This window comes from Anas platyrhynchos, chromosome Z (genome assembly GCF_047663525.1).
Source record: "Anas platyrhynchos isolate ZD024472 breed Pekin duck chromosome Z, IASCAAS_PekinDuck_T2T, whole genome shotgun sequence".
In the NCBI taxonomy this organism is placed as follows: domain Eukaryota; kingdom Metazoa; phylum Chordata; class Aves; order Anseriformes; family Anatidae; genus Anas; species Anas platyrhynchos.
In genome coordinates, this window is record NC_092621.1 from 84,542,118 (window position 1) to 84,568,709 (window position 26,592).

General features: G+C 43.8%; 2 protein-coding genes and 1 long non-coding RNA gene across 6 annotated transcripts in view; 1 reads left to right on the forward strand and 2 right to left on the reverse strand.

The window, feature by feature from the left end:
- Positions 1–6,458: 6,458 nt before the first annotated feature.
- GLRX (glutaredoxin) lies at positions 6,459–8,373 on the reverse strand. The gene is made up of 2 exons (XM_027446946.3): positions 8,176–8,373; positions 6,459–6,566 (listed from the first exon to the last, which is right to left on the reverse strand). Exons 1-2 carry the CDS (start codon positions 8,371–8,373, stop codon positions 6,459–6,461), a joined length of 306 nt encoding a protein of 101 aa, XP_027302747.1.
- Positions 8,374–16,258: 7,885 nt separating this feature from the next.
- On the forward strand, positions 16,259–23,468 carry LOC140000665 (uncharacterized). The gene is made up of 2 exons (XR_011805762.1): positions 16,259–16,394; positions 19,351–23,468. It is a non-coding gene; the product is annotated as an uncharacterized lncRNA (long non-coding RNA).
- Positions 23,170–26,592, reverse strand: part of ELL2 (elongation factor for RNA polymerase II 2) — a 37,658-nt gene continuing 34,235 nt past the window's right edge. For 2 of the 4 annotated variants that reach the window (XM_038170720.2, XM_027446433.3), the window contains one exon: positions 23,170–26,483. In XM_038170720.2, coding sequence (XP_038026648.2) covers positions 26,367–26,483 — 117 coding nt within the window. In that variant the 3' untranslated portion in view covers positions 23,170–26,366. The remainder of the gene's footprint in view (positions 26,484–26,592) is intronic. The other 2 variants (XM_038170719.2, XM_038170721.2) reach the window with 2 other exon arrangements.

Below are 26,592 nucleotides of genomic sequence, written 5' to 3' on the forward strand. Positions count from 1 at the left end.
GGTTATTTTCCCATTTGTATTAGAATATTTGAGCATTGCAATGGAAACATTTTTGTAGCTTATTAACTTATCATTTATGTGCAATGTGGTAAGTGAGGGAACAGATAAGGAATTATTTGTACTGCAATATTACTCCAGACCCTAAATTAAGAGGCACTGCATTTGATGGCATTTTAACATTTTTTGCTTTCTTCACATAGTTGTGAGATGAAAAATTCTGAAAATTTTAGTGAACGGTGCTGTGTCAAGCAAAGGGGATTTAGCTGCTTATTCATATCTGAAATTAGAATCACATTGTCATCTGGGTTGTTAGCTGTCCTTTAACAAGCCCAGGCAAAGTCTTCATTGAATCATATAAAGGGTAGAAGAAATGTGTAAGGTACTTCAAATAGCTTTTCTTGTTAGTGATGCAGCAAAGAACAGCTAATCTGTGTCTTGATAGTTCCCAACAATGATTCAGAGATAATGAGGCAAGAAGAAGCTGACTAATTACAAGAGACAACTAGCAGCAATATGTCATGCTTTTCCAGCCAGCGAGCCTGGCTGATGTTGTCGGTGCAGCACATATTTGCTTACCACGAAGTACAGCAAGGCACTGCACAACAAGGAAAGCAATCACTGGAGCCCTGCACCACAGGCAAAACAGCACCATGTCACGTGTAATCTCCTCGGACAGGTTGCTGGTGGGATGTTTTGCTCGGGTGGGCACTGTTTGCTGACCAGCACTCATGGGAGGCATTTGGGTGGTCACTGGGTGCCTCTGTCCTCCAGTGGTGGTCTGCCCCAGCTGCTCCAGCAAGGATTGCGTTTGGTTTTCTGATGCTTAGCATGCCCTGGTAGTTGATTTTTTAGGAATTACTGTAAAACGGAAATAGATGAGCTCAGAAAATGGGAGAGACTATACAGTTCCAACAGCTCTGCAGGTTTGAATACACCCATTCTGTAGCTTTAACACAAAACTCTCCACACCCTGCAGTTCGTATCATGACAGTCTCATTTCCTGGATTATATTCTCTGCATACTTTTACCATTTGAAGTGCTGTTTCAGCTTTGTATTTAAACTTCGCAAAATTTCAAGAATTTCTTTAAAAATCATAGTTCAGCTTTCCCTCTCTACCTTATTTGCTATGCTAAGAGTTTTGCCTATATAGTACAGCAAAAGGTTGTAAAATAAGAATATGTCTCAATGCACTCTAATCCATGCATGAAATCCCTATCAAATAATGCATCCTAAGGTCTGGCAAGCTACTTAAATGTATCTTTGACCTTTCTGGAAAGAGGATGAAAAAAGTGCAGATTTATGTTTAGTTTTATCTGCTCATTCACCACTGTTTTGTTCTTTCCTGTCTATTAGGAATTCCAATCAATATCTTGGTTGCCCCATTTGCAATAAATACTCTAGAAACTGACTGAATATCCAGGAAAGACAGATGGATATTTCGACAGTTACAGCTCAACACAATCTATGTGCATTTGTCATGCACCTGAGCAAACCTCACATTCCAGCTCCTCTGAGAAACCTCAGCTGATGATGTGAATCCTATCAGTGTAAATTTGTTACTTACGTGTAAAAATGGTGAAAACCAGAACTGCGTCCAAGTTGAACCCTGTGGTTCTTGGTGAATGGTGTCTTAGCCAGAAACTGTTAATATCCTCCTGATTATTCAGATGAATTGTCCTATTTCCTCTCTTCATTGATCCCTTTTGAACATGCTTTTCATGAAAAGAAGAGCTGGGCATTAGGCGGCGTGTTGCTGTGCACCACCACTGGGGAGCACAAGCCACAGAGGTGTTGTGCACCAGCAGAGTTATTTATTCTGCATTGGAGATACATTTCACAAACAAAAATATCATGGTAGGACTTTGAGGGAGGTAAAATTGCTCAAATTCTATATTTAGCTATTTCTGCTTTCCTCTCACAGTTCAGCTTGCAATAATGATGTGGTTACAGAGCTGCTTGAATAAGCTCTGTTCTTTCTTTGTTTAAAAACAAACAAACAAACAAACAAAAAAACTACAGAAAGTGTTTGTAGACCAAATGCTCTTTGCTGTTGCCTATCAGTACCAAAGCACTCAATTTCCAGCATGTAATTTCACTTCTGCAAATGTGCCCCAAAATAACTCTCCTCAGAAGTGTTAACCAAGAAGGGAAGCAATCTGACTTTCTCAAGCACTAAAAATAGGAAATCATAGCTGTAACTTTAACACCTTTTCAGCAGCTGCCCTCAGCAGCATCATCTGCAATTGACCATCGCCTACAATTCTGTAAAATGCACCCTCCAGCAGTGGCTCTGATGTACCTGTGGACGTGTGGGAACACAGAGAAAAAATTATTACAGCTGCTTCCATGACGTTGTCTCTGACACAGAAGATGGTGGTAGATCTAAACGCTGTTATTAGGTTTTAAACTTTTCATCCCATGGAAATTCTAGCTGCATAAAAGGACTGGGAGCAGTGAATATGAGCACAGTTCTAAAAAACATAACTGTCACGTAATCTAGGAAATGTTGAACTTCTCATGTTCACAGACCGTTTGTTGCTTAGTAGAATGTTAAAGTTTGCTGAACAAATCTGCACAAATTTGCATAAGTCATCTTCAGTTGTTCAAGCTTAGCTCTGAATCAGAGGGATGGAGCACCTCTCCTACAAAGACAGGCTGAGGGAACTGGGGCTCTTCAGCCTGGAGAAGAGAAGGCTCTGGGGAGACCTTACAGTGCCTAACGGGGCCTACAGGAAAGCTGGGGAGGGACTCTGTGTCAGGGGGTGCAGGGGATCAGGAAGGGTGGCTTTAAAATAAAAGCAGGTAGATTAGGTGATCTAGAAAGAGCTTCTCTACTCAGGGGGTGAGGCCCAGGCTGCCCAGAGGAGCTGTGGCTGCCCCATCCCCGGCAGTGCCCAAGGCCAGGCTGGATGGGGCTGGGGGCAGCCTGGGCTGGGGGGGGGGTGCCTGCCCATGGCAAGGGTGGGCACTGGGTGGGCTTTAAGGTCCCTTCCAACCCAAACCATTCTGGGATTCTATGATTTCTTAAAACTGATCTTCCCTGTACAATCATTCTCATGCCGAATAATCTTTCCCTTTGAAACCCGGAGGTTTCTCTGCATTATTTTTTTTTATGTAACTTCCATGAAGGCCTGTTGCTAAGCAGGAAACAGAATCAATAGAGAAGGCAAGCCACACCAGCTCACTTTGAATTGCTGTACGCTTTTCTCTTCTCATTCAATGCTTTTCTTCAGTTAATTTCTGATATGACTTTGTGGCTGGTATTTTGTATTTCAGCATATTTCTAGACTATAGGTCACCTCGACAGGAGAGAAAACTTGTGAGGAATCAGGATGGTTTGTTTAAATAGGGATCTGATCTGGTGGCTGTGCAGACAAGCTTGTGCTGTCTCATGAGAGCTCAACGCAGGGAGAGAGGCTGTGCTCAGGACAAAGCTTTGTCAAGGATGTGACCACTGGGGCCATGCTGACATGGTGGCCCCAGAATTGTGCTAGATTCTTCTCATCCACTAGGCCTTTGTCTGCTCGGCAGGCAAAGCACAGTCTAAAAGATGAAAGAAATAAAAGTGGAAAGAATTGAGAAGGCTTTTATTTATTTATTTATTTGTTTGTTTGTTTATTTATTTATATATTTATATATTTACTTATTTACTTATTTAAGTATTTAATTATTTACTTATCTATTTTGCCTCTTCAGCAACTAAAAGCAATCTTTAAACTTCCAATTCTGGAAACTTTTTTTTTTTTTTTTTTTTTTTTGATTTGGTAGTAGCTTCACTGCCCATTTCCCGTAAGTCTGGTTTCCCTGCACAACGCTATTTACTTGAAGTCTTAATTTGACCAGTGCTGTCATAGTGGAGTATTCTTCAATTAGCAGCCTCCTCAATTGAGGATTTGTCCGACAGCCCCAGGCATTTTCTGTCCAAAGCAGCTCTTAGATTACAGCCAGAAATGAAGAATCCACAACCCTTCTTGCCAGCAGCTGTGTTGTAACAAAACATTTACAGAAAAAAAGGCTGCTTCAACCTTCACGACCCTGCCATGAGACATCAGCTGAAGGATGATGGGTCGTAAGGCGAGGGCCAGTGTTTGCAGGCTGCAAGTGCTTGCTTTCGGGGCTGCATTACTGTGTGCAGCTCTGGCTTGATCCATTTTAATGACTGTTTTACAAGGCATGGAAAATGGTGAGGATTTTCAGAAGCTCCTCTGGGAGAGATGGATAGAAAAAGATCGTAGAGAGAAAAGAGGCACTTAGAATGAGTGTGTGAACTGATCTATGTAAGAAAAGAAACACAATGGTGAGCAGAGACACTTAGTGCAAGCGTATTTTATTAGGCTGAATTGCTTCACATTCTGGACTTCTTTCTGCAGCTACAGAAAGGATGAAGAGATGTGACACGCTGAAGCACATATAAATGAAATGAAAAGAGGTTGCATTCCCCTAAAAAGATGGATTTGATCCCACAGAGAGCAGCTGGAAGGAATCTGCTCCGAGAAGTGCGCATGTGAAGATGGGAAGGTCACAGTTCGTGGTCATCTTTGTCCTGGAAGCAGAAATAATGGACATAAATGGTAGAGATCACTCCTGTGAGACATTACTTTATAAACAAATACCCTTATGAAACAGACTTTGGAGACCTTTTAAGTACAAATTTAAGTGAGTGCATACATACCTATAAATTTAAATCATATACAGAGATATAAGTCCATGTCTGTACATGCACACACTTCTTTGTGTACAATACGCAGTTATTTCATATACATATACCTAACTCCAGTCTTCTTTGCTAAAAATCATCACACCAAACCAACGGGTTTCATTCAGTGAGGGAAATCATCACTTCCAACTTCATAAAGCAAGGAATTCAGCCACACAGAAACACAGAATCATAAAGGTTGGAAAAGACCTCCAAGACCATCTGGTCCAACCATACCCCTACAACTGATATCACCCACTAACCTTTGTCTTTATCACCACGTCCAAACTTTCCGTAACACCCGCAGGGATGGTGACTCCACCACCTCCTTGGCAAACCCATCCCAATGCCTGACTGCTCTTTCTGAGAAGACATGCCCGCTTTTAAGCTTAATTCAGGGTGCTGTAATGATCACACGCTACTTATTGTGCAGAAATCACAGTATTGGAATTGTGTGCACCCACACCCACAAACACACCCTTTTCTGTTTTTACAGTTAGTTGCATCTTAACTTGTGGATAAGATCCTAGATTAAAAAAAAATCTCCCTCTGGGTGCATGCTACAACAGGTTGTTAAGGGATGCTTAACAAGCAGCAGCAACAGGCAGGGTTTTGTGCCTGTCTCACCGGCACCCTATAGAGCAGGAGATGGGAGTGCTCTTGTTGCACAGTGCCTAGCTCTGTAGTGCCTCAGCTGCTGCCACTCAGTGTCCTCTCTGCCTTTCTGTGCACCCCAAAGGCACAGATGTTAGGCCCTACTCTCCTGTCCGCTACCCTCCTGAGCACAGAAGTGGCCTGCCCAAAGCCCGGTGCTCCAGGCAGCAGGTAGGTGCAGCAGGAGAGCAGCCTGGCCGAACAAGGAGCTCACAGGGCCCTAGCATGAAGCACAGGGATCTGGAAGCAGGGATGGGTTAGAAAGGAGGAATTTGGAAACATTGCCCAGGCATGTAGGAACGATGCTAGGAAAGCCAGCGCTCACTTCAAGATGTGACTTGCAAGGGGCGTCAATGGGCAGCAAAGACAGCTTCTAATGCTGTATTAGTAGGACATGGGTGAACAAGGCTATGCGGGACTGTTGGTGGGGCCAAAAGAAACTCAAATGGCTTCCTTCTCTCCCTAGGAAAATCATTTTTGTTTAGATCCTAGGCAAAGGCTAGCAACAGAAATGCAAGCTGTCAAACACTAATAAAGCATATCCTGCAGCTGGGAATACCAGAAATGAACGGGCACTTCACTCTCATGTAATGGCACACAGTACTGCTCCATCAAGTCATGCTTTAGTATTAACATGGGAAAAAGAAAGGGAAAGGGAAAGGGAAAGGGAAAGGGAAAGGGAAAGGGAAAGGGAAAGGGAAAGGGAAAGGGAAAGGGAAAGGGAAAGGGAAAGGGAAAGGGAAAACAAATTTGCTTCAATAATTTCCTAATTTCAAAAAAAAAAAGATCGAAGAGAAACTCAGTTCAGGATTTTAGGCAAGGGACTGTCCTGCAAGATCTTTAGTCCTGTAGCCAGAGCTGACCTGCTGATCAATAAGCCTTTCACAAGGGAAGCCAAAGGGCACAGGCATGGAGCTGTGTACTGATATTAGCTGTACCTTGTCCTCTGCAAGGCTGCAATATGCACGTTACCCAGGTAGGCAGTCCAGCATTGCTCTTGTCACGGATGCCTGTGCTGGATTGCTGACAGCTATACTCAAATTCCATCTGTGGCACTGGAAAGCACTGCTGCTGTCCAAAGAGCCCTCCCCACTACCTACCCTTCAGCTACTGCAGGGCACCAATCTTCTGTAGCATCCCGGGGAGCTGCTGATACAAATTCTGCAGATCAGAAAATCCTCCAATGCAGGTTGTCCCAATAAACACACGAGGAACCTGGACAGAAACAGCGATACAGATCAATCAGTAAAAAAGGCAACCACTGGGTCGCTAAAAGAGCAGAGCAGGGAGAGGACTTGTCGGGAAAGCAGAGTTCGTGATACAGAGACCATGATTTACAAAATCTCCCTTTTCTTCCCCCACCCCTGCTGGTCCCTTCTCAGCAAGCCTTGTATCTCCTCTCTCCATTCCATGCAGGCTGAGCCACTCTCCTTGCGGCCAGGAACAATTACAGAACTTTCTGCCAGGTCCCTTCCAGCCCAAATCACTCCCTGATTCAGATGATAACCTGCAGCATCAGACAAGACAAGCTTTATTCTGTGACCTTGGCCTCAGCCCCTGTCCTCACTCGGCAAAGCACATGAGCAAACCCCCTCTCTCCATCCCTCCTGTGCTATGAATTTGCTTTCTGCTTCCAGCAGCCGACTTCTCTCACTGTCCAACCTCACACCACGCCTCATCAGCCAGGATATTTCCTTACACTTCCTGTGTGTGGCTTCTTTCGCCGTCATGCTGTCAGTTCCTCTCCTGGCTTCACTGACTAAGATACCCATCCTCTTCCTCCTAGATTCCCTTGCTGCTGGGAAAACACTTCTGCTTTTGTGGTGTTGTTGCACCATTTCCAGCATCACTCCACACCAGGGCTGTGTCTGAGCCCAGGTGTAAGGCCATGAGGTTTCCCGGGGTCTGCAGGGACCACCACCAGCACATGGCAGTGCCTCATGCAGCTCAAGAAAGGCAGAGGATACAGGGATGAAATATTATCTCCGCTCCAAAAGGTCCGGTGGTTCAAGTGCTACAGCAGGCTGGGGCTAAGGGAAGAAACATTAAAGGTATCTATTGGCAGCCAGTGCAGAAAAAGTGCACCAGGGTGCTCCATCAGCTTGAGGGTGGGCTGCAGGATGCTGGGGTGTCGCGTGCCCTTCCCAGGAAGCTGAGCAAGGTGCTTTGCGTGTGCCTGTGTGACCTGTGAGGAACAGCCTGGGCTGTTGCTGGCAGCAAGGTGCCAGGGAGGAGAAGAAGGTGTGTTGGTTACACAAAGGCAGGGCTAAGGCTGGGGCATGAACTGCCCAACCTGCACGGCAGTGTTTCTGAGGAAGTTACTTGTGAAATCCAAGCATGTACTGTTGCTCCCTCACACGAATCTAATTATTTAATTAAGCTTCCGAATAAGCGGCCACTACATTTTGCAAGCACAGTGCCTACTCTGCTGCCGGCTAAAATGAGTCAATTTGAAATGTTTTTTTCTGCTTGACATCAGAGGGGAAAACAGTAGCCCAAATTCAGACAGACTTGTGGCTCTCCCTCCTCTGCAAGTGCTCTGTGCGGACTCAGGCAGCTTCAGAGCACGATCGCTGGGGGAATTCGGGTCACAGTCCCCAAAACGTGTGGGTGCTCCCTGCACAAGCCCTTCTGCAGCCAGAGCAAGCACTGGGTTTTCCTGTGCAGCAATTTGGAGGAGGCATGAGGTGTTCCTGGGGGTCTGGCAGCCCCAGGCAGCAGAAAGGACCAGGTGAGGAGACCTCACCTCACCCTCAGCAGCAGTGGTCCCGGATGCCAGCTGGCACAGGAGACAAAATTCTGGAACAGGAGCACCAGCACTTACAGTTCGCTGCCCTGTTGTCCGCTGGAAGTAGTCCTGCACATCTTCCATCCCGGTGATGTCCACCACCTCCAGGTGTCCTGGCAGAAAGTTAAATTTCTGCATCAATGCCACGGCATTCCTGCAGTACGGGCAGGTTCCCTTTACAAAAAGGGTGACTTTGTCATGTCGGATTTTGCTGTTCACAAAGGCATCGACCATGTTGCTGGGCAGGAGCAGGAGCAGCGCCCCTCAGCAGCACACTCACAGCAAGTGGGACAGCAGCCGTCCGAGTCCCAGATATTTATGGGCTGCACCCTGCCTTCCTCCCAGAAAACTCCTCCCCAGGAGGATGTAATCTCTTACAGACCCAATCACATGCTTAAAACAGCAGCAAGACTTCCACTTTCTATACATTTTGCCAGAAACCACAAGCCGGTGAAATAGCTAGTGGTGTAAAAGTAGGCAGACAAGTATCAAGTGCTGTTACAAGGTTTGCTGTAGTTTCTCATTAACAAATGTTCTTGCTGAAGATGCATTTTCTCCATTGCCTTTCTGCCCTTTCAAGGGTTTTGTTGTGCCTTTCCTCTCACCTCACACGCTGCAAGACGTGACACTCACCCTGAGGTGACAGCACAGACAACAGGGAAAATTCAGGTAGTTTTGCTATGCAGACTTCCTATTCTACAAGCTAAAAAAAATAAATAATAAATAAATAAAATTTTGTGTGCATGTGTTCTACCTGCAAACTTTCCATAATGGGTGGGTCCCTGTCTGCAGTTCTCAAAATTCCTTGATGACTTGTCAGACTTGCTTCAGCTTTCAGCCTGTGTTTTACTCCAGACATGAAGAGAGAATTGAAACTGTTTGAAGAACCAGCTTCGGAACTGAAAAAAAAATTCCCCAAATATTATTTTAGGAGAGCAGTGCTCAAAAATCATTTTGGGGAAGCTACTAACCACCTCAGTGTGATTCAACACACATTGCACGAAACAAGTAGGTGTGATTTTAAATGCCTGGCTCACAGATAAGTGATGAGACTGAAATCCCTCGGGGGGCTGGAGTTGCCCATGAGGGCACCACCACACCTGCAGGGAGGAACTTGTCATGAGCTTGGCTGTGCCTGGCACTGCAGGATCAGTCCCCCAGGTGGAGGGTGTCCTACACCACCTGCCCCCCTGCACAAAGCCCAATGGATCAGGTCACCTTGAGCAGGTTGCTCAGCCTTGTGTCCATCATGATGTCTCCAGAAATCAAAAAATAAAATAAAATAAAAGTTTTCCTCCTTCCAATTAAATGGAGCCTCCTGCATTTCAGTCTGTCTACATTGCCTCTGGTCATGGCACTGCTGGGAAGAGCCTGGCCCTGCCTTCTTCAACCCCCACCTGGTGCTAAACACATGGGTGAGACCTGCCTGAGCCTCTCTTTCCCAGGCTGGATGGCCTCCTTGCATGAGAGATGCTCTGGTCCCTTCCCACCTTCAGGGTCCTTCACCAGACTCTCCCTAGTATGCCCACCTCTCTCTTGTAGTGGGGGTCCCAGGACTGATCTGCACACGTAAGAAATCCCCTGCAGTAACTTGGGCCACTCACCGAGTGTAAGCACCCTGTGCATGTTTTAGCTATTTACAACATCATCGAGGCTTAAAAGAACAAGAGAATAAATTCAGATAAATTCAGAGAATAAATTAGATAAATTCAACTTGTAATTTTCACCAGGGTGAGGGGAAAAAGCAGCACCAGAACTCCAGAACTACTCCTACTCCGTTTTTTGTTTTTTTTTTTTTTTTTTTGTTTTTGTTTTTTTTTTTTTTTTTTCTTTTGTTTTTTCTGTTAACCAACCTTGTACATGATAGGCAGACACAAGAGCTCTTCCCCTACCCAAAACACAGCTTACACAGCTTCCCAAATTCTGCTTGCTGCAACATCAGCATTGTAGATGGAAAAATGCGCTATTGTGTACAGAAAAAATGTGTATTCTGAGCTCTACCCACTCTTGTCCAGAGCTGAGAAAGGAAAAGTCAGGCTCTGTATCCTCTTTGTGCACCATGCCACATCTTGCACACCATGCTTGCCAGGCATCGGCTGCGTGCGTGGTACACCACAGAAAATCTCTAGATTAACTTCTCCTGCTTTCAACTTCCTCGCCTAGTAATAAGGAAACAGAAGACTTCTGAGGCCCACTGCTCTTCCGAAATTATTTTATGTGGTAGGTGTGCTTCAGCCTTCATGACAGCCTTCACCTGGTTAAGTACATGATCTCTCACCTTGAAGCTACAGCAAAATTAGGCACTACCTATGCATGTGTTTGTGGACTGCATGTACCAGATTAACAGAGTTAAAAGTTGATGTTTTTTAGGAAAGTACGGTGGATACTTGAGGCATAGAAGCTTGTTTTGCCTAAAGATACTTGTTTGGTCATTTTTTCACAGCTCTGAGAATATCTTTGTTTGAGCATGGGGGGCAACGTGGTGAGATCCAGCCACCCTTTGCAGCACCCCAAGCCCTACAGTTCCTGGTTGCTCTCTGCTTATGTGGCAGCCCTCAGGACTGGCTAAAACCCAAGCCAAAACCTGAGCAAAACCTGGGGGTGTTGGTTTAAGATATTTCAATCCACACCATGGGGTATGGGTTGCGATCACTGCTTGCGGGGCTATTTGGTTATTTGGTGCCTGGTGTCCTGGAGCTATACGCTCTGTGATAAACACAGGCTTCACTGGTACGTGTGTCAAGAGCCTGTAATTGATGAGGTTGTGCAAGGATCAGCTCTCACTTTTCCAGTGCCACCCAGGTTCAGCATCACTTACTTATTCTGGATGTTGCTGCAATGAAAGTGTGAAAATCTCAGAAAGGCTCGCTAATGTTAGATATTCACCTGGGAATGTCTAAAAAGGTGTAGGTACACTTCTTTTGGGGGAAAACCTCTGCTGTGAGAATGCATAAAAATGCATTACTAATGTAAGGACAAAGGGAAGGATAAGTGTAGTGTTAGTCCCATGCAAAGAAATGTGTAAAAATATTAACAGCGTTCAGCATGTACCTGCCTGAGTCTTGATCCTATACAAGCTTGAAAAGTGTCCACAACATTGTCTTCTGGTAATTAGGAGATTATAAATCTGTTAAGCCTTTTTATGAATCATTTATAAATTAAATATGTGCAAGTTATCTCCAGGCTGAGAACATCTGAACTGAAAATTTACTTTCAGTTTAATACTTATATACGTATGTTTGCAGTAAAATGTTTGTTCTTCCTCGTACATAGTGCCCACACACATTCAGATTGCAGTCTGTATTTCCAAGTGGCAGGCTGGCTGGCATATTGAATATTTACATACAGTTCAGAGGCATGAAAGTAACTCTAGAAACCTAGTAGCTAAACATGTCTATCAGGTTGTATAAAAACGTCCACACACATTTCTGTGTATGTGAATGATTAATTTTTAACTTCTGTTTTCTTTGAAATTGATTAAATTTTGGAGTCTTTTGTAGTTGAATGGGAAGGCTGATAGCCTGGGTTTTTACCCCATGCACAAAGAACTCTGACTGAACATAAGGACTCTTACAAGCTGTTAATATAGGAAAAGTAATATTGGAACGGGAACGAGAGGCTTGGGTGCTGCTCAGTCAGTATTTTATGGCAGGTCAAGACGGACACAAAAAGCTTTGGGGATTTAGGTCCTGCACCGCCGACCTGGTGTGACTCCAGGTCGGCCCTGAAAATGGGCCCAAACAGCTCCACCTTGCACCACTGAGCAAAGCAATACCCAAATACCTTGTAAAACATGAACAAAGTGTTGGTCTTCCTGAGCCCTTTCTGCCTGACAGGAGGCACAGAATGGGTGATGATGGTAATGAATTTTCCTCCCAGCAGAAGGAGAATCACAGTCTCGAGCTGGGGAAGATAGGTGGGGAAACAGTGCAGGGGAAATGGATTTTGCAAATTCCAGCAAACTCAGACAATTCCAGCGAAACAGCCACGTGTGCAGAGGGAAACTATTTTTAGCAGCCAGTCGGGGGTCAACGAGTGTCCAAAAACAGTAATGCTGCCACGGTTCCAAAATTGTTTCCCATAAAGCTGGCTTTACACCAAAGGGGAGAGCACACCTGGGATCCCAGCTGCACACAGGACCCACATGGAGAGACAATCTGCACATCTGTAAGGAGCTGTTTCAGGACAGCACACTGATCTGAATCGTTTAGGAGATTAGGAGAAGGCACAACTCCTGTTTTCCTGCACTGTTTTATTTGTAGGATAAAAGGTTAAGCTTCCTAAGATTTTGAAGGAAATGTGGTTTGTGGTGATTGGCAATAGGTGAATATGAAGCATTTGGGAAATCTTTTGTAGTTAAAAGTAATTCATTAGAAATCCAGGTAGGTCTTGTGCTTTGCAGCTCCCTTTTTGTTCTGGCTTCTTTGACACTGTGTGGACATGCTGGTGATGTGGCAGGTGTGAACAGCTGTGTGTATCAGTGAAAACATTCCTTTTAGTCAGGCGTGTAATATTGCTGCCCCTTTACACAGGGACAGCATGGGCACAGCCCGTCCTCAGACTCTCCCCTCCTCCAGTTAGAAACAGATTTTATTATTATTATTATTATTATTATTATTATTATTATTATTATTATTATTATTATTATTATTATTATTATTATTATTATTATTATTATTATTATTATTATTATTATTATTATATTATATATTTATATATTATTATATAATTATAATTATAATTATAATTATAATTATTATTATTATTATTATTATTATTATTATTATTATTATTATTATATAGTGCAACAATTGCCCAGATGTGGGAAATGCAGTAAGTTCTGTGTTTCTCCCAGGATCAGGAGGGTCCCTTGTGGTTAGGGGCACTACCGGGGCCACTCCAGCAGTGGGGGCTGAGGAAAAGACGTGGGGGAACCTTGGGGATGCTGTGCACCTCTTACAGCATTTGCTAGGACTTCAGCTCTTTTCCTGCTGACCTCTCTCAGCCTCTTATCCCAGGGGTCTCAGAGGTGCCCTCATTAATGCTTTAGTTCTTTGTCATTGCACTGATTGGCACCACCCCCGCAGGGGTGTTTAAGATACTGTATAGATTGATGTGTGAGGTTGCAGATGGAAAAGATCACACAGAAGATGCAGAACGCCAAAATTTACTGTTCTGGGCCAGCAAGGACAACTGAAAATCAAATCAAACCTGGCCTTGTGCTTTAAAAGAGATACAGGATTTTGCACCTGCCCCCTCATGTTTCCTAGTGGAATACCATGTCCTGGCCAGACTTTAATGTTAGGTGGCTAGGTTAGTTTTGATTCCTTTAAGCATTAGCCCAATCCTTAAATTTTGTCCTTGAATTGGATATAGTAGAGAATAACAATAATTTGAAGAATTTTGTGTAGCTGTCAATTTCCTAAAAAAAAAAAAAAAAATGCACAGAAAATATTTGTGCATTTGCTCTTAACTGCTCTTAACACATATTTGAGTTTATTTATTTATTTATTTATTTCTGTACAAGAGCCTTCTGCATCCCTCATGAAAGCCTCAGTGACCAATTTTTTGAAGAAGGAGGCTGAGGAATGGCTAAATAGAAAGGGAGGAAGGAAGGAAGGAAGGAAGGAAGGAAGGAAGGAAGGAAGGAAGGAAGGAAGGAAGGAAGGAAGGAAGGAAGGAAGGAAGGAAGGAAGGAAGGAAGGAAGGAAGGAAGGAAGGAAGGAAGGAAGGAAGAGAAAGAAAGAAAGAGAGAGAAAGAAAAAAGAAGGAAAAAACAGAAAGCAAAAGAAAGGGAAAGGGAAAGGGAAAGGGAAAGGGAAAGGGAAAGGAAAAGGAAAAGGAAAAGGAAAAGGAAAAGGAAAAGGAAAAGGAAAAGGAAAAGGAAAAGGAAAAGGAAAAGGAAAAGGAAAAAAGTGGGAACATGCCCAACCTGTTCTTGTTTTCCTGTGCACCTGCTATTAATTGCTGAGTAACATGGCTTGTATGTGAAGCGAAAGGTGTGCTGGTTTGGTCCTGTCCCTTTGAAGAATTATTATCTGAAGGTATTTAACATATCCTGGCACAGGACGGTTAAAAGCATGATTTGTATTTTCAAAGAAATATACTTTTTCTAGTAATAATTTTAGATACTTTCATTGATCTTACATATGTTAAGCATTCTGTGATCATCACGAAAACTGGCAGAATTTGTATCATTTAGGTGTTATATAGAATTCTTTAATAGCATTTGCAGTGGCTGTGTGAGTTTCTATCAGAAAACCCAAACTGAGATGCAGCAAGGTTAAGGGAATTTATTACAGCATAGACAAGCAATCCTCTGGACATCCCCAAGCTCTGCCCTCTTGACACCAGATAAAAGGCCTTTCTTCCAGTGCACTTGAAGGTTTGCTTTGTTTGTGCAGAGTAGCTTAATAATTTATGTTGAGTAATCCTTATATGTATGTATGTATATATATGTATGTGTATATATATATATATATATATATATATAAGCCTTTGTGCTCATATTTGCTTATTGGACAAAAGACAGTATTTTTGCTTGGCTACACCGTTGAAGAGAGGACACCAAATTCATCTTTTGTGTGCATACATGAGTTTCAGTGTCGGGGCATTGGGAATCACTTTGGTCAGGCACCTCCTGCGTTGCTTGGCTTTGGTTAGTAATTTCCCGTATTCTGTTCCTAGTCCTTGTTTGTCTTGTGAATTACATTTCCTGCCTATGTTTCTCTAAGCGTAATAATGTTCCCTGGGTGATGGAGTATTTGTTTAATTGAATACTATTACATTTGAGAAGTGCTTGGCGTCATTTATCATTCTGTACTACCGACACACTGGAATTTAATATATTTCCTCTTGCTTTTGTAATTCTATCAGAAAATTCAAAGCAATTTCCTCGTGAAAATGCTACTGCTCACTGTGCTCTGTGAGCCTCTGTCACTACGTTATCTTGCAGACATTTTGCAACCACAGATTTTCCTTTTGCTGCTGTTGATACCCATCAGCCATGGGGTCAGCTGTTTCAGTGTGGAATAAGAACCAGGGCCATAAATTTTGTAAAAGGAAAATTGAATTGAGCACAGTGGGAGGAAGGAAAATGCTGTGAGAAAGAGAAAAGAATTACACATATAAAAGGAGTATTTATTTTTACTTCTCTGCCAATAAATCTCAATAAATCTCAATTTTGTATTTGTGTCACATTTATACACAATCTTTATCCACATTTATACATAATACTATTATGAATATAAGTTTCTGAGTATTCTTTTTGAATGATCGTTTAATTTAATTTTATTTTTTAATTATTTTTTTTTTCTGTTGTGAAGAGCTGCATTGCTTACGTTGGTATTTTCTGAGGAGAAGCAAGGAGATGTGATCCCCTCGTACCTTGTTCTGGGCATAGTCGAGTTGTTTGCACAGCAGTCTGTCTTCCACAGTTTATAGTTGCAGCTGGGATGACATCAGAGCTAAAAATGATCTTTACATGCAAATGTATCCCTGAATGTGTTAAACAAGTGGAGCAGTTTGGAAAATCATCAAAAACACCAAATACTAAATAACTACATGTGAAATGCCATTTTCCTTTTTTTTTTATTTTTTCCTATTTTTTTTCCTTTTTTTTTTTTCTTTTCCTTTATTTTTATTTTTATTTTTATTTTTATTTTTATTTTTATTTTTATTTTTATTTTTATTTTTATTTGTCACATGGTCTGAACTTGGGTAGACCTGTGCGGTGTCAAGAGTTGGACTTGATGATCCTTAAGGGTCCCTTCCAACTCAGGATATTCTATGATTCTATGATTCTATGATTCTATTTTTATTTTTATTTTTATTTTTATTTTTATTTTTATTTTTATTTTTATTTTTATTTTTATTTTTATTTTTATTTTTATTTTTATTTTTATTTTTATTTTTATTTTTATTTTTTTAATTATTTTTTTTTTTATTGTTTGTTTGTTTGTTTCTGGCTCTTCACTATTGAAACACCAGAATGGTTCAAGGGGGAAATATCTGGGGCTCCCCGCCGGGTGCTCAAGCCTCTGACCAGGAGGAGGTGCTGCGGTGGGACGGGACGAGGACAGGTTCCCGGCGTCTCCTGCAGAGAGGAGACGTGAGGTCTGTCCGTGAGGTGGCTCTTCCCCCTTCCCAAGCAGAAATCAGCCTGTCCTTGTGCAACGAGGTGTCCCACCCTCTCCTGCTGAACGTCACGCATCACCCAGAGCCCAGCCTTTGCTTCCTCCAGCAGGAGAGGTTCAGTAAGTCACGGTGACATGGGGACGTGCTAGGGACGTAACAGTCTCAAATGGTTCTGGGGAGGCTTGGGTTGGGCATTCGGAAGAATTTCTCCATGGTCAAGGACTTAAACAGGCTGCCCAGCTACGTGGTGGAGTCCCAGTCCCTGCAGCTATTTAAGAGATGTGTGGACGTGGCACTAAGGGACATCGTTTGGTGGTGGGACTCAGTAAGCCTGATGATCTTGAAGTCCTTTTCCAACCTAGATCATTCTATGATTCCACAACTTCAGGTTGCTCCTGTCCTCCTGTCGAACCAGGGCGCAATGCTGGTGCAAAGGGCCCCACCAGCACGTCAAATGCACCAAAAGTTGGATGTGACTCCTTCCCCAGATTGTGCCTTTTGATGTTTGTGCTCTTTGTTTTTAAGTGTAAATAGCCCTTTAAAGCAATGAGGCACAGGGTGTCCTACTTTAAAATGATTTGGCATCTTCAAAAGGGAAGAAGAAAACATGCCGTATATACTAGAGATAGTTACACTGAGGATTTCTGTCTCACCTTTTTTGTGTGTGTTTATTTTTTTCTTTCCTTATTTGTTTCTTTTGTCGTTGTTTGGTTGTTGTTTGGAGAGGGCTTCTCTTGTGCTGATTCTAGTATTACAGACAAAACGACTTATTTTTAAATGTATCAGAAGGAAAATGCTGTGCCTTATGAGGGTGACAGGCATTTTACACACACAGAAATCAGAAGCATTTCAGACTGTGCCGTTGCGTAAAGCCTGGAACTGCTGTAAAGAGGTGCTGTGTCACAGTATCACAGCAATAAACATCTGTAACGTGGAGATAATTACAGGTTACGATCAGTGGCTGCGCCTACCTTTCACTCTTGGCAGGAATCAGCAGGAAAAAAAAATATTTTGTACAATAAATGATGATGGTTGAAGGGGCTTAATTACATTACTGCTTGCACCAGTTGGTGGACATGTCCTCAGTCTGACCAGGTAGACAACACCCCTTGGCCGCCTGCACGGAGGACATCAACCTGGCCTCGGTTTGGTTGTGCAGCAGATGTTCATGTAAATAGTCACCGAGATCTGGGACTCCATCTGCAGTTACCCTTGAGCAGCAGGGTACTCACCGTTGCACAAGGGACAATAACCCGGAGGCTAATTACAAACAGGCCTTCCAGCCTTCCGCACGCCACAGCTCCTGGTTTGCAGGCACCTTGGCGCTGGCTGCTGCCAACAATTGGCACAGCGCGTGTCCCTGTTCCTCCCCTGCTTCCTCCTGGCGTTCCTGAAAAGTGAAGAAGAAAGTGAAGAATTTAATGTACACAGTAGCAGGTGGCTCAGAAAGAAGAAATAAGGACCAGTGCCACTGAAATTTTCCTCTTACACTGTGTAAAGGCTCTTCCCAAGTTTGTACCCTGGGAAATATGAGAGGCAATGTGCTTTTTATTTCATCAAAGTCCGCTTCGTGCTTGAAGCCACTGGGAATTTACAGAGCAGTTGGGTAGCTCCGTATCTCCTCTCAAGCAGCGTGTAAGCTGTCAAGTGACAAAACAGAAGGGCAAAGGTGGTTGTGTGTACCCAAATCGCTAGGGCCAGAGCATCTTCCTAAAGCTGGCACGTTGTGCTGCAGCGATGCAAAGTGCTCCTGCCACGGGTGGCATATCTGTCTGGCTTGTTCATGCACAAACAGGAAGAGTTTTCTGATTACGAGAACCAAGCGCAATTAATATATTAGGTGATTCAGCTCTTCCCCTTTGTTTACGGCAGAGCTGCATCACGCAGGGAAGTGCAGTTAGGTCATGATGCGAGGGAGGCAGAGCAAGGTGTGCAAATATTTATCAGTGTGACTTTTCTGTTCAGGAGCTGTTGACAGGGATAAATAATGATAAATAATCATAGAAAAAGCACCCTGCCAAACGACCTGAGGATGCTACTTTTGCTGCTCCCTCCTCCCCAGCCACTTCCATATGCTGAGTTGTTTCCACGATATGCACCCTGGTTTGTGTCTCATTTGGATTTTTTTTTTTTCCCCTAAGATTTTGCCAAAAAATTTTTAGGGCCCAGGATTTTCATGCGAGACAGTTGCACTTGCAGTTCCCCAGGTGGTCATTATTTAATTTTCTTCCTCTTTTTCTTTTCTTTCCTTTTTTTTTTTTTTTTTTAATTTATATAATTTTTCTATTTTCAGCCCCAGCAGTTGCTGGCAGTGGGCCCCGCTGGCGGGGATCTGTGCTCCTTGTGCCCGGGTGCCAGCAGCCACACGGCTTTGAGATCTGAGCACCGGGAGCCCAGGGAGGCAGAAAAAAATTCGGCCCTTGACCTCCAACCAACAAACCGTGTTGTCCTTCTCCGAGGCAGCCCGGCCTGCTTTCTTTACATAACCTTATGCCTCTGAAAAGGTCTGGCAGCCCCTTCCAGCAAGCGCTGGGTCACCGCCTCACAGCACCTGTGGTCGGGGAGGGAGCTTTCCGCGGGTCGGTCTTAGGCAGCTTCCACGCAGACCGTGAGATGCCTGGGATGTGGGTCCAGCTCCCCCTTTTGAAAAGGAGGAATTTTAACCCTGCTCTGGGCAAAAGGCAGCCCCAGCGTGGTCAGACAGCAGCAGGATCCCGCTCTGTGTGGGCAAAGAGAAGAGGCCAGGCTCCGGCGTGCCCACGCTTGGCAAAAGGCGTGCCTGAATTGGCTGCCCATCTGGGCCAAAATTGGCCCGGGATGCTTATAGGAGCTAGAAAAACACGCCCAGCCCAGCCACAGCCCGAACACACCATCAAGATCCTTTTGACCGTATCAGGCTATTTGGGTTGAAAAAAAGTTGGCTGTGTGGGTACCGATATTAATGAAGTCCGGCTTCCTGCAGGTTCATCTTTTGTGGCTGGTTATCACTGGGGCATCTAAGAGGGATGAATTATCTGATTAAAATTTTTCCTGCTGCTGAAGGAACTTTTTTTTTTTTTTTTTCCTTCCCAACAGGTTTTCCCTCTGAAATGCAGCAGGGCATGAGTTTGCTCTGCTGAAGTCAGCAGCTGACAGCACTGTCAGCAGAGATGGTATCAGTGCTGTGAATGCCCCAGGTGATTTGTAAGAAAATCATTTTTGAAACGGACGCCCTCTGGAGGGGAGGGTGACACTTATAATTAATTCCCCTTGTGGAGAAAGCACCAGTGTTGAAACGAGGAGAAAAGACATCTGGAAGAGGCATCTGGCATAAAGGTGCTCAGAAGGTCTGTGGATTACTGCCCACTCGTAATTATGTCCAAAATGTAATCATCAATGCTTTGTAATCAACACTCTTGTGGGGACTCGAGTTAACAAAGAAATCCTATAAAATAAATCCTGAAAGATAGACGGAGCTTCTTTTCAGGAAGAAAAATAAACAACCTATATTTCTTAGAAATATACGGGAAGAAAAATCCAATTTCAGGTTTTCCATAATTAGTTGGGGACGGAGGGAATCAAGTTTAAATAAAATCATGTACGTACTCAGGTCTGCCTCTTCCTGTCACACAATCCTGCTTGCTGTCCTTGGCAGGCAAATCCTTGTGACTTTTGCAGTTGCTCCTGAGATTATTTCTCATGGCAATGCCCCATATAAGACCGTGAGGGAACCAGAGATAGTCACTATTGGAAACAGTGTGAACACTACCTGTTCTTACCCTCAGCTGCCAGTCCCAGGAGGAAAAAAAACCACCCTGGTGTGCATTTGCTCCGAGGAGCATCATCACGGAGAGGGCTGCTGGTGGCACGTGCAGCTGGGGGCCCCTCTGGGAGTTTCCATAAAACAGCTTTTTCTGCCCCAGAACATGAATGTGAGCTGTCGACATGCAGGTCATGGCCCCACGGGAAGGAGGGCTGCTGGCTTTTGTAGGCCAGTGCAGGGAACTTCTATGCATTTTTTGTTCAGGCATCGCTCTTCCAGCTCCACCTCAGCACACGGGCATTCTCAGGAGACGGGGCCTGGAGAGATCCAGGGCCCTGGCCAGAAAGGACTGGTGCTCTTGGTCTGCTTCCTGGATGCTCTATCTCAAGACGCCTTCATAGCAGAAACACCCAACAACAAAGGCGTGTTGTTTTGTCAGCCAGAGAAAATTCACAATGTAAGAACACGTCTCCATGTGCTTCATCACAACTGCGGCTTCTAATTCTGGCCCTCAGCTCATTTCATTAATTAATGTGGTCACAGGGAGATCAATGAACAAGCAAACTTCCAGCTGGCTGCAGCAACAGACAATCAACATAAGCCCTCTCTGAATCACAAACAAGTGTGGTATTGGCTATTGGGATCACTGTCCTCCTGTTTTAACTTTTCTCGCGGCAGCATTTCAGCTAAAACACTTGCAAACGGCAAGGACACATTATTATTTATTTATTTTGTTATTTTTATTTTTTATTTGCAGTGGGAGTAGGAAGAGAAAAGCAGAAGAAACAATGTAGCCAGAAAAAAAAAAAGAAGGCAAAAATACCCTATGTTATGCATGCTTTTGTTGCTAATATAAGAGGAGGATCAGGAAAAGCGTAAGAGTAGATTCTGAGTAAATTGGTTATTTAAAATGTGAACTCATGGTCTGTAACAAATTCCTTTTTGACAACAGCAGTTTGCAGAAACTGAAGAAAAAATGCCGTGTTTCTGGAAGGCACTTGTGATACTCAGCTCATGGGCAGCTGCAGCAAGTCGAAGGATCGTGCACCTTTTCAGATAATCTGAAGAACCTGTTTATGCAAGATGCTGGCTGATAGTGGCAGAGGATGGAAATCCTCCATGCAGTAATCAGCCTGCTTGCCCACAGCGCTTGCCAGCAGGACTGCAAGCCTTTCAGAAAGACTGAGATAACAGATGAGGAGATGTCTGCTCCCCACGCCCGAGTGGCTCCCGGCCCCTTTGCTGGGAAGTGCTGAGCGAGGAACTCCCGGAGAGGCACCGCTGGCTCCTTGGGGCTGCCCCACTTCCCTGTGTCACAACTCAGAGGCGGCTCCTCCTCTTGTGCCTTTCGGCTGCTGAGTGTTGGTGAGCTGGACGCCCTGCGCACAGCTTGCAGAGGGTTTCCCGAGAATGGGAGATGGGACAGCCTCGGTCTGCTTGTCCCCCAGGGCAAGGTTTTTATGGGAAGAGAACAAGAATGGGCAGCACCCAGCGCTGCTGTTAGTGGCATCCTGTAACCAAATAGGCACCTCTGTAGATGTCTGAGCCTCTCCTGTGGGTGATCTCTGCTCATGCAGGCTGGAGCGATCAGGGGCCTGTGCTGTGCACTGCTTTCTAGTGCCATGACGGGGATCCTCTGCAGAGCGCTGCCGTACTCAGGGCTTCGGAGGTCAATGCTCCTACCTAGAGCAGCTTTATCAACACCAGTCTCGCTGCATTTTTCTTTGCCTGTCAGCCTTTTCCACTTGCTCTGAGAGCGAGTGGCATTTCAGCCCGGGACCCTGTTAAGTCTGCGTTATCTTATCTACGCTGCCACTCCTGTAAGCCCATGAGAGCCTGCTCATCTTTTTCCTAAAAGCCTGCATGGTGAAATTTTGACAGCGTAAGGGCAAGTGACATAGTGTTTGCTGTCCTTTTTTTGGGCTGAAGGAAAAGCTTCTCGTCAAAGTTTTACAGGCTTGTAGTTATTTTATTTTTTTTTCCCAAGCATTTGCATTTTTGGCTTTCCTGTGAAGAGGTGTTCTCTGGGCTTTTTTTCCAGGTGTGTCTAGTAGCCAACATTGATACTAATAAAACGGGTACGTTAAAAGCATGCACTTCATTGTCTTCAAGGCCAGGGAAAGCGTGTAGGGTCTGACAACCTCGCCCCGTCCCCGCCGAGCACCTGGCAGGACATCGAGGTGAAGATGAACACACGAAGCTCTCAGTGGTCTTTGCTCAGGATGAAGGCTGGAGTGTTGGCTACAGGCAGGCAGCGTGTGTAGCCAACAATCACATCAACCCTTTTAAGCATCCATGAGTGCTCAGCTAACAAGAAAAAATAGCCAAAAGAGCCTGAACCATGGCAGCCCATGACTACATCTGTGTGTGTCATCAAAATCTAAGCTTTGACACGTGCTAAATGAAAAGTCACCAACGCAGTAATTTACAAAGCGAGAACTTCAGAAGTGTTTAGGTTTTAGGGTTTTAAAGAGTGTGTGGTTTCTGGAGGGGTGTTGTCTTGTTTTTGGCAGCCAGAAATGCACAGGACTACTACACGTGCGGAATTTACACACCCCAAAAGCAGTTTAAGGGCACAGTGAAACGTGAGCCAGCGTAAAAATGCCTCCTTCTAAACCCTTCATTCATGCATCAGTTTTGCATTTGTAACCAACAATTACCTGTGGGGAGCAATGCAAGTGTCCAGCACTAACAGTTACTGACCAACAGGCAGGCAAGCTCTGGAGCAGAAGAGCCTGAAATTCAGCCAACAGCGAGACCTGGAAGAACGCTGCCTCCTCACCTCTGGCCATGCAGCGCTGGGAAAAAAGCCCTGTGGCTTTTGGCAGTTTTCCAGACACTATTTTTTTGGCATGTTGAACATCTTGCTCTTTCAGGTTAGGAACTGCTCTCAGCATCACAAAATGAGGATCAGGGGTCAGCTCCAGCTGAGGAAAGGGAAGAGGAAGAGGCCAGATTTGGGTGACAGAAGGGAGACCAGCTGGAAGCAGAAGACGACTGGAGCAGGGTGCTCAGTCGAGGATGGCAGAATGCAGCTCCTGCTCTCCAGCAGCATTTTTCTCACTTCCATGCCCCTCAGCATGGTGGCAAGGTGACACGCCACACACACCCCAGGAGAGCCACCCCCAGATAAGGACAGGCCCACACCTCAGTGTTGCAAAGTCAACATTTTATTGAACCTAAGTTGATGCAGAACAGAGGGGCAACAACGGCTCGAGTGTTCATTGACAAAAATGCCCCAGGGTCTTTCACATACAGTTTTAATACAGTTGGTACAGAAACTATTGAAAAAGTTTTAGAATACTCTCCAATTCAGCAAGGGGGATTCGCAGCCCTGCTGTAAGCCTTCATGTTCCCAGATGCTGTCCTCCTTGAGACAATTCCATATCCTTGCCCAGAAGGCGGCTATGGAATTGCTGCCCACATCCCTCTCCCCTCAGGTACACAAACAGAGGAAAGCAAAACTTATGAAAAGAATCGTACTTCAAAGCAGCCATAGATCTTCACACGAATCAACATTTACATATCCAGAAAGACTGGTTGTAACATCACCATTTTAAAAAAGCTAACGTATGAGCAAAGTTACAATATCGACACCTTAACCTGAATCCTGTTTAAAACCTGTTGAAGCAACTTTGCCTCTACCACTTACCCAAGTGTTTCACAAAGCACTTGCAAAACATTTGTATTACTACTTTTTGGTAACTGACAAGGTCAAATGAAGGCTTGGAAGCAGTCAACAGCGATGTGCTTCCTGTGATAGTTTGGAGCTACTGTTTTGAGACAGTTTTCTTTGGGCATAGATTCCCTCCCCAAAACCATAGCATGATTGGAACACAGTCCTCCTCTGATTATTTTTTTTTTTTCCAGTCATCTGGACAGGCTGATGCCTGCCTCTTGACTACATGTTTTTTCAAGCCGCAGTGAGATCCAGCTTCCAGGCAGGAGCACATGCAGCTGCCCCTTCTCTACATCAACTGTTTGCTTTGGGCTTGCTGTAACCCCAGCCAAGACAACACTATCCCCAGTGCTTGTTCCTCGGAGTGAGCTGGACAGCAATGGAGCGTGGGACAGGCAGTACAGTCACAGACCCAGCTTCAGCGAGTTCTCTGCATCTGACGAACAGGAACGACAGCTCAAGGGAAACAAGAGATATGTATTGCAAAACAGTGCTGTAAATCTGCATAGGCTGTTGGGTATACTTGCAAGGCCTAAGAAATGCTCGATGCAAATGGGCAAAACCTTCAATTAAGGTCGTTACAGTAGCTTGTCAGGTCTCATGATGATACGCGGTGGACCTCTCAAGTACAACAATCCCCAGCAACAGATACACAGGCTGTAAACCAGAAGATGCATGCAAATACAGATCAATCTTTTTCTCGTAAAAGGAGAAAAATTAGTAAACGACACTGGGTCTCAGTTACACAGTGGTAGCACTACGAATGGTAACAACGCAGCTGTAGAGCAGCACTGCACGTACCACAGTGGCAGCTAAAGTCAGATCTGTGCATACAGTTTAGATAAAGAGCACTGCCAGGGTGGGTCCCGATACCAGAAGCTTCCCCTTATTTTAATCTGAGCAGCTGCTTTGTTTCTGGGTTGAAATGGAGCCGTCCAGCGCAGCTACAGTGCAGTTAGCAGCCCCTGCACTCAGACATGGGCACTGCTGCGTGCATGCTCAAGACCAAGCTCTATCTTTGAGCCCAGAGGAACGCAGCTGCTGATGGGAAGCAAGAGGTCTCCCCTTCACTTTGCCATTTGAAATGTGCAGTATAAGCCAAGGGACTCAGCGCCAACTTGGTCTCAAAATACGTAACAGAAGTATAGTGTTCATGCAAGAGAAGGGGAGATGCCTCTTGCGTCCTCTTTCATCTTCACATATGGAAGGCATCTGAACCCACAAATTTAAGGCAAAAATTCATATCCCCATTTACCTGAATGCATATTTTCTGGCAACTCTCAAACATTTTCTGGTTTACAGTGACACACAATATGATTATTTTTTTTTATGCTGGAGATAAAGTTTACTAAAGATACTACCACAATTTTGGCAAATATTCCAAAACCAGATTTGTAAACATAATGCTTCCCTTTTCAATTGGCAGCATTTTGAAGAGACAAAAACAATAAAACAAACAAAGATTTTTGCTCTATTTTGACCAGATAACCTGTGTTTTCACATGACAAAGCAAGCAATAGTTTAAATCAAAATAAACCAAAAACTGCATGAAATGAAAGTTTGTGCTGTTTGGTGATCACAGTATTTCATAGTTAAATACATCTGTTTGTTACATTCCTGGCACCCAGGAAAAAAATCTTTAAATATACATTTCATGTAGGCAATAGCTTCTTTGCATATCTCTCTTCAAAAAATACTTTATAGCAGTATATAAATAGGTAACCTACATGCTTAATTTTATATTCTTGCCCCAAAACTATATATCTGTTTAATTTTTGTAAAGTATCAATTTTTCCAACATTAATAAAGCTGACAAACTATTGAAATGGAAATGTTTTCATCTTCCACAAAAGAAGTAGCAATTTTATAGGAAAAAAACCTACAGCAACACTCGTCAGTTGTTTTAACCTGAGCGTTTGGCCTACTTAGAGTAGCAGCTTTTTTTTTTTTTTTTTAGTTTTTATTCCCCATCACACATGCTCACACCCACACATTCTTGCACTCACACAGTACAGGCACACACTTTCAGACATTGGTAGGCCACGTAGTGCTTCCCAGGTGCTGCAGCGAAGTGGGAAGCAGTGTAGCTAATAATTTAGCTACACTAAATACACACAAGCAAACACCTTAAGGCAACCATTGCAATGGGGGGTTTAAGTTGCAGTGATGAGTTTCTGTTGTAACAAGTATGGGCTGTATATAGCACTTATATACATGCCTCTTTAACCCTCCAAAACAATGTGTTTTTTTTTTAATTTTTTTTTTTTTGTGCAAATTTCTAAACCTTCTACCATTTAAGGCAAAGAGTTTGCATTAACAAGAAAGGTCAGAAAAATAGCCTTATATTTATCCAAAAGTACTTCAGTTTGCTACAATATTTTCTTAAAATGTGCACAACTTCATAGTAGACGTGCTGGGATCCCAGCACCTACTAATAAGATGGATTTCAATGGACAAACATAAGTCTTGAAGAAAAGAAGGGACCAGGAAAAGCAGCTTCAAATATGCATAAGCAACACCACCAACAACAGAAGTAGTCAACTCAAGTATACTAATACTGAAACTTTTGTAATGCAAAAGTTCTAGCCTCTTAGAATCTTAGAGCAACTCATCTGGAATTTTAAATAAATAAGCTTCTGTTCATTCACATGTTCTGGTCTAAGCAGAAGACTAGTGCCATGATTCTGCTTGCCGTTGGTCAAATTCACCTATAAGTCTTTTAATATGAGACAGCTTGTTATGTAGATATTGACATCTATATTTCTCTTCATAGTAGTTGGGGCTAGACTGTAAAGAAAAAGAAAATTAGGGCATGAAAATATTTCTGAGTTTAGTATTTCATGTCCTTTGCTTAAAAATGGCCTCAAGCCCATCACAGCAATTTCTAACTCCCACA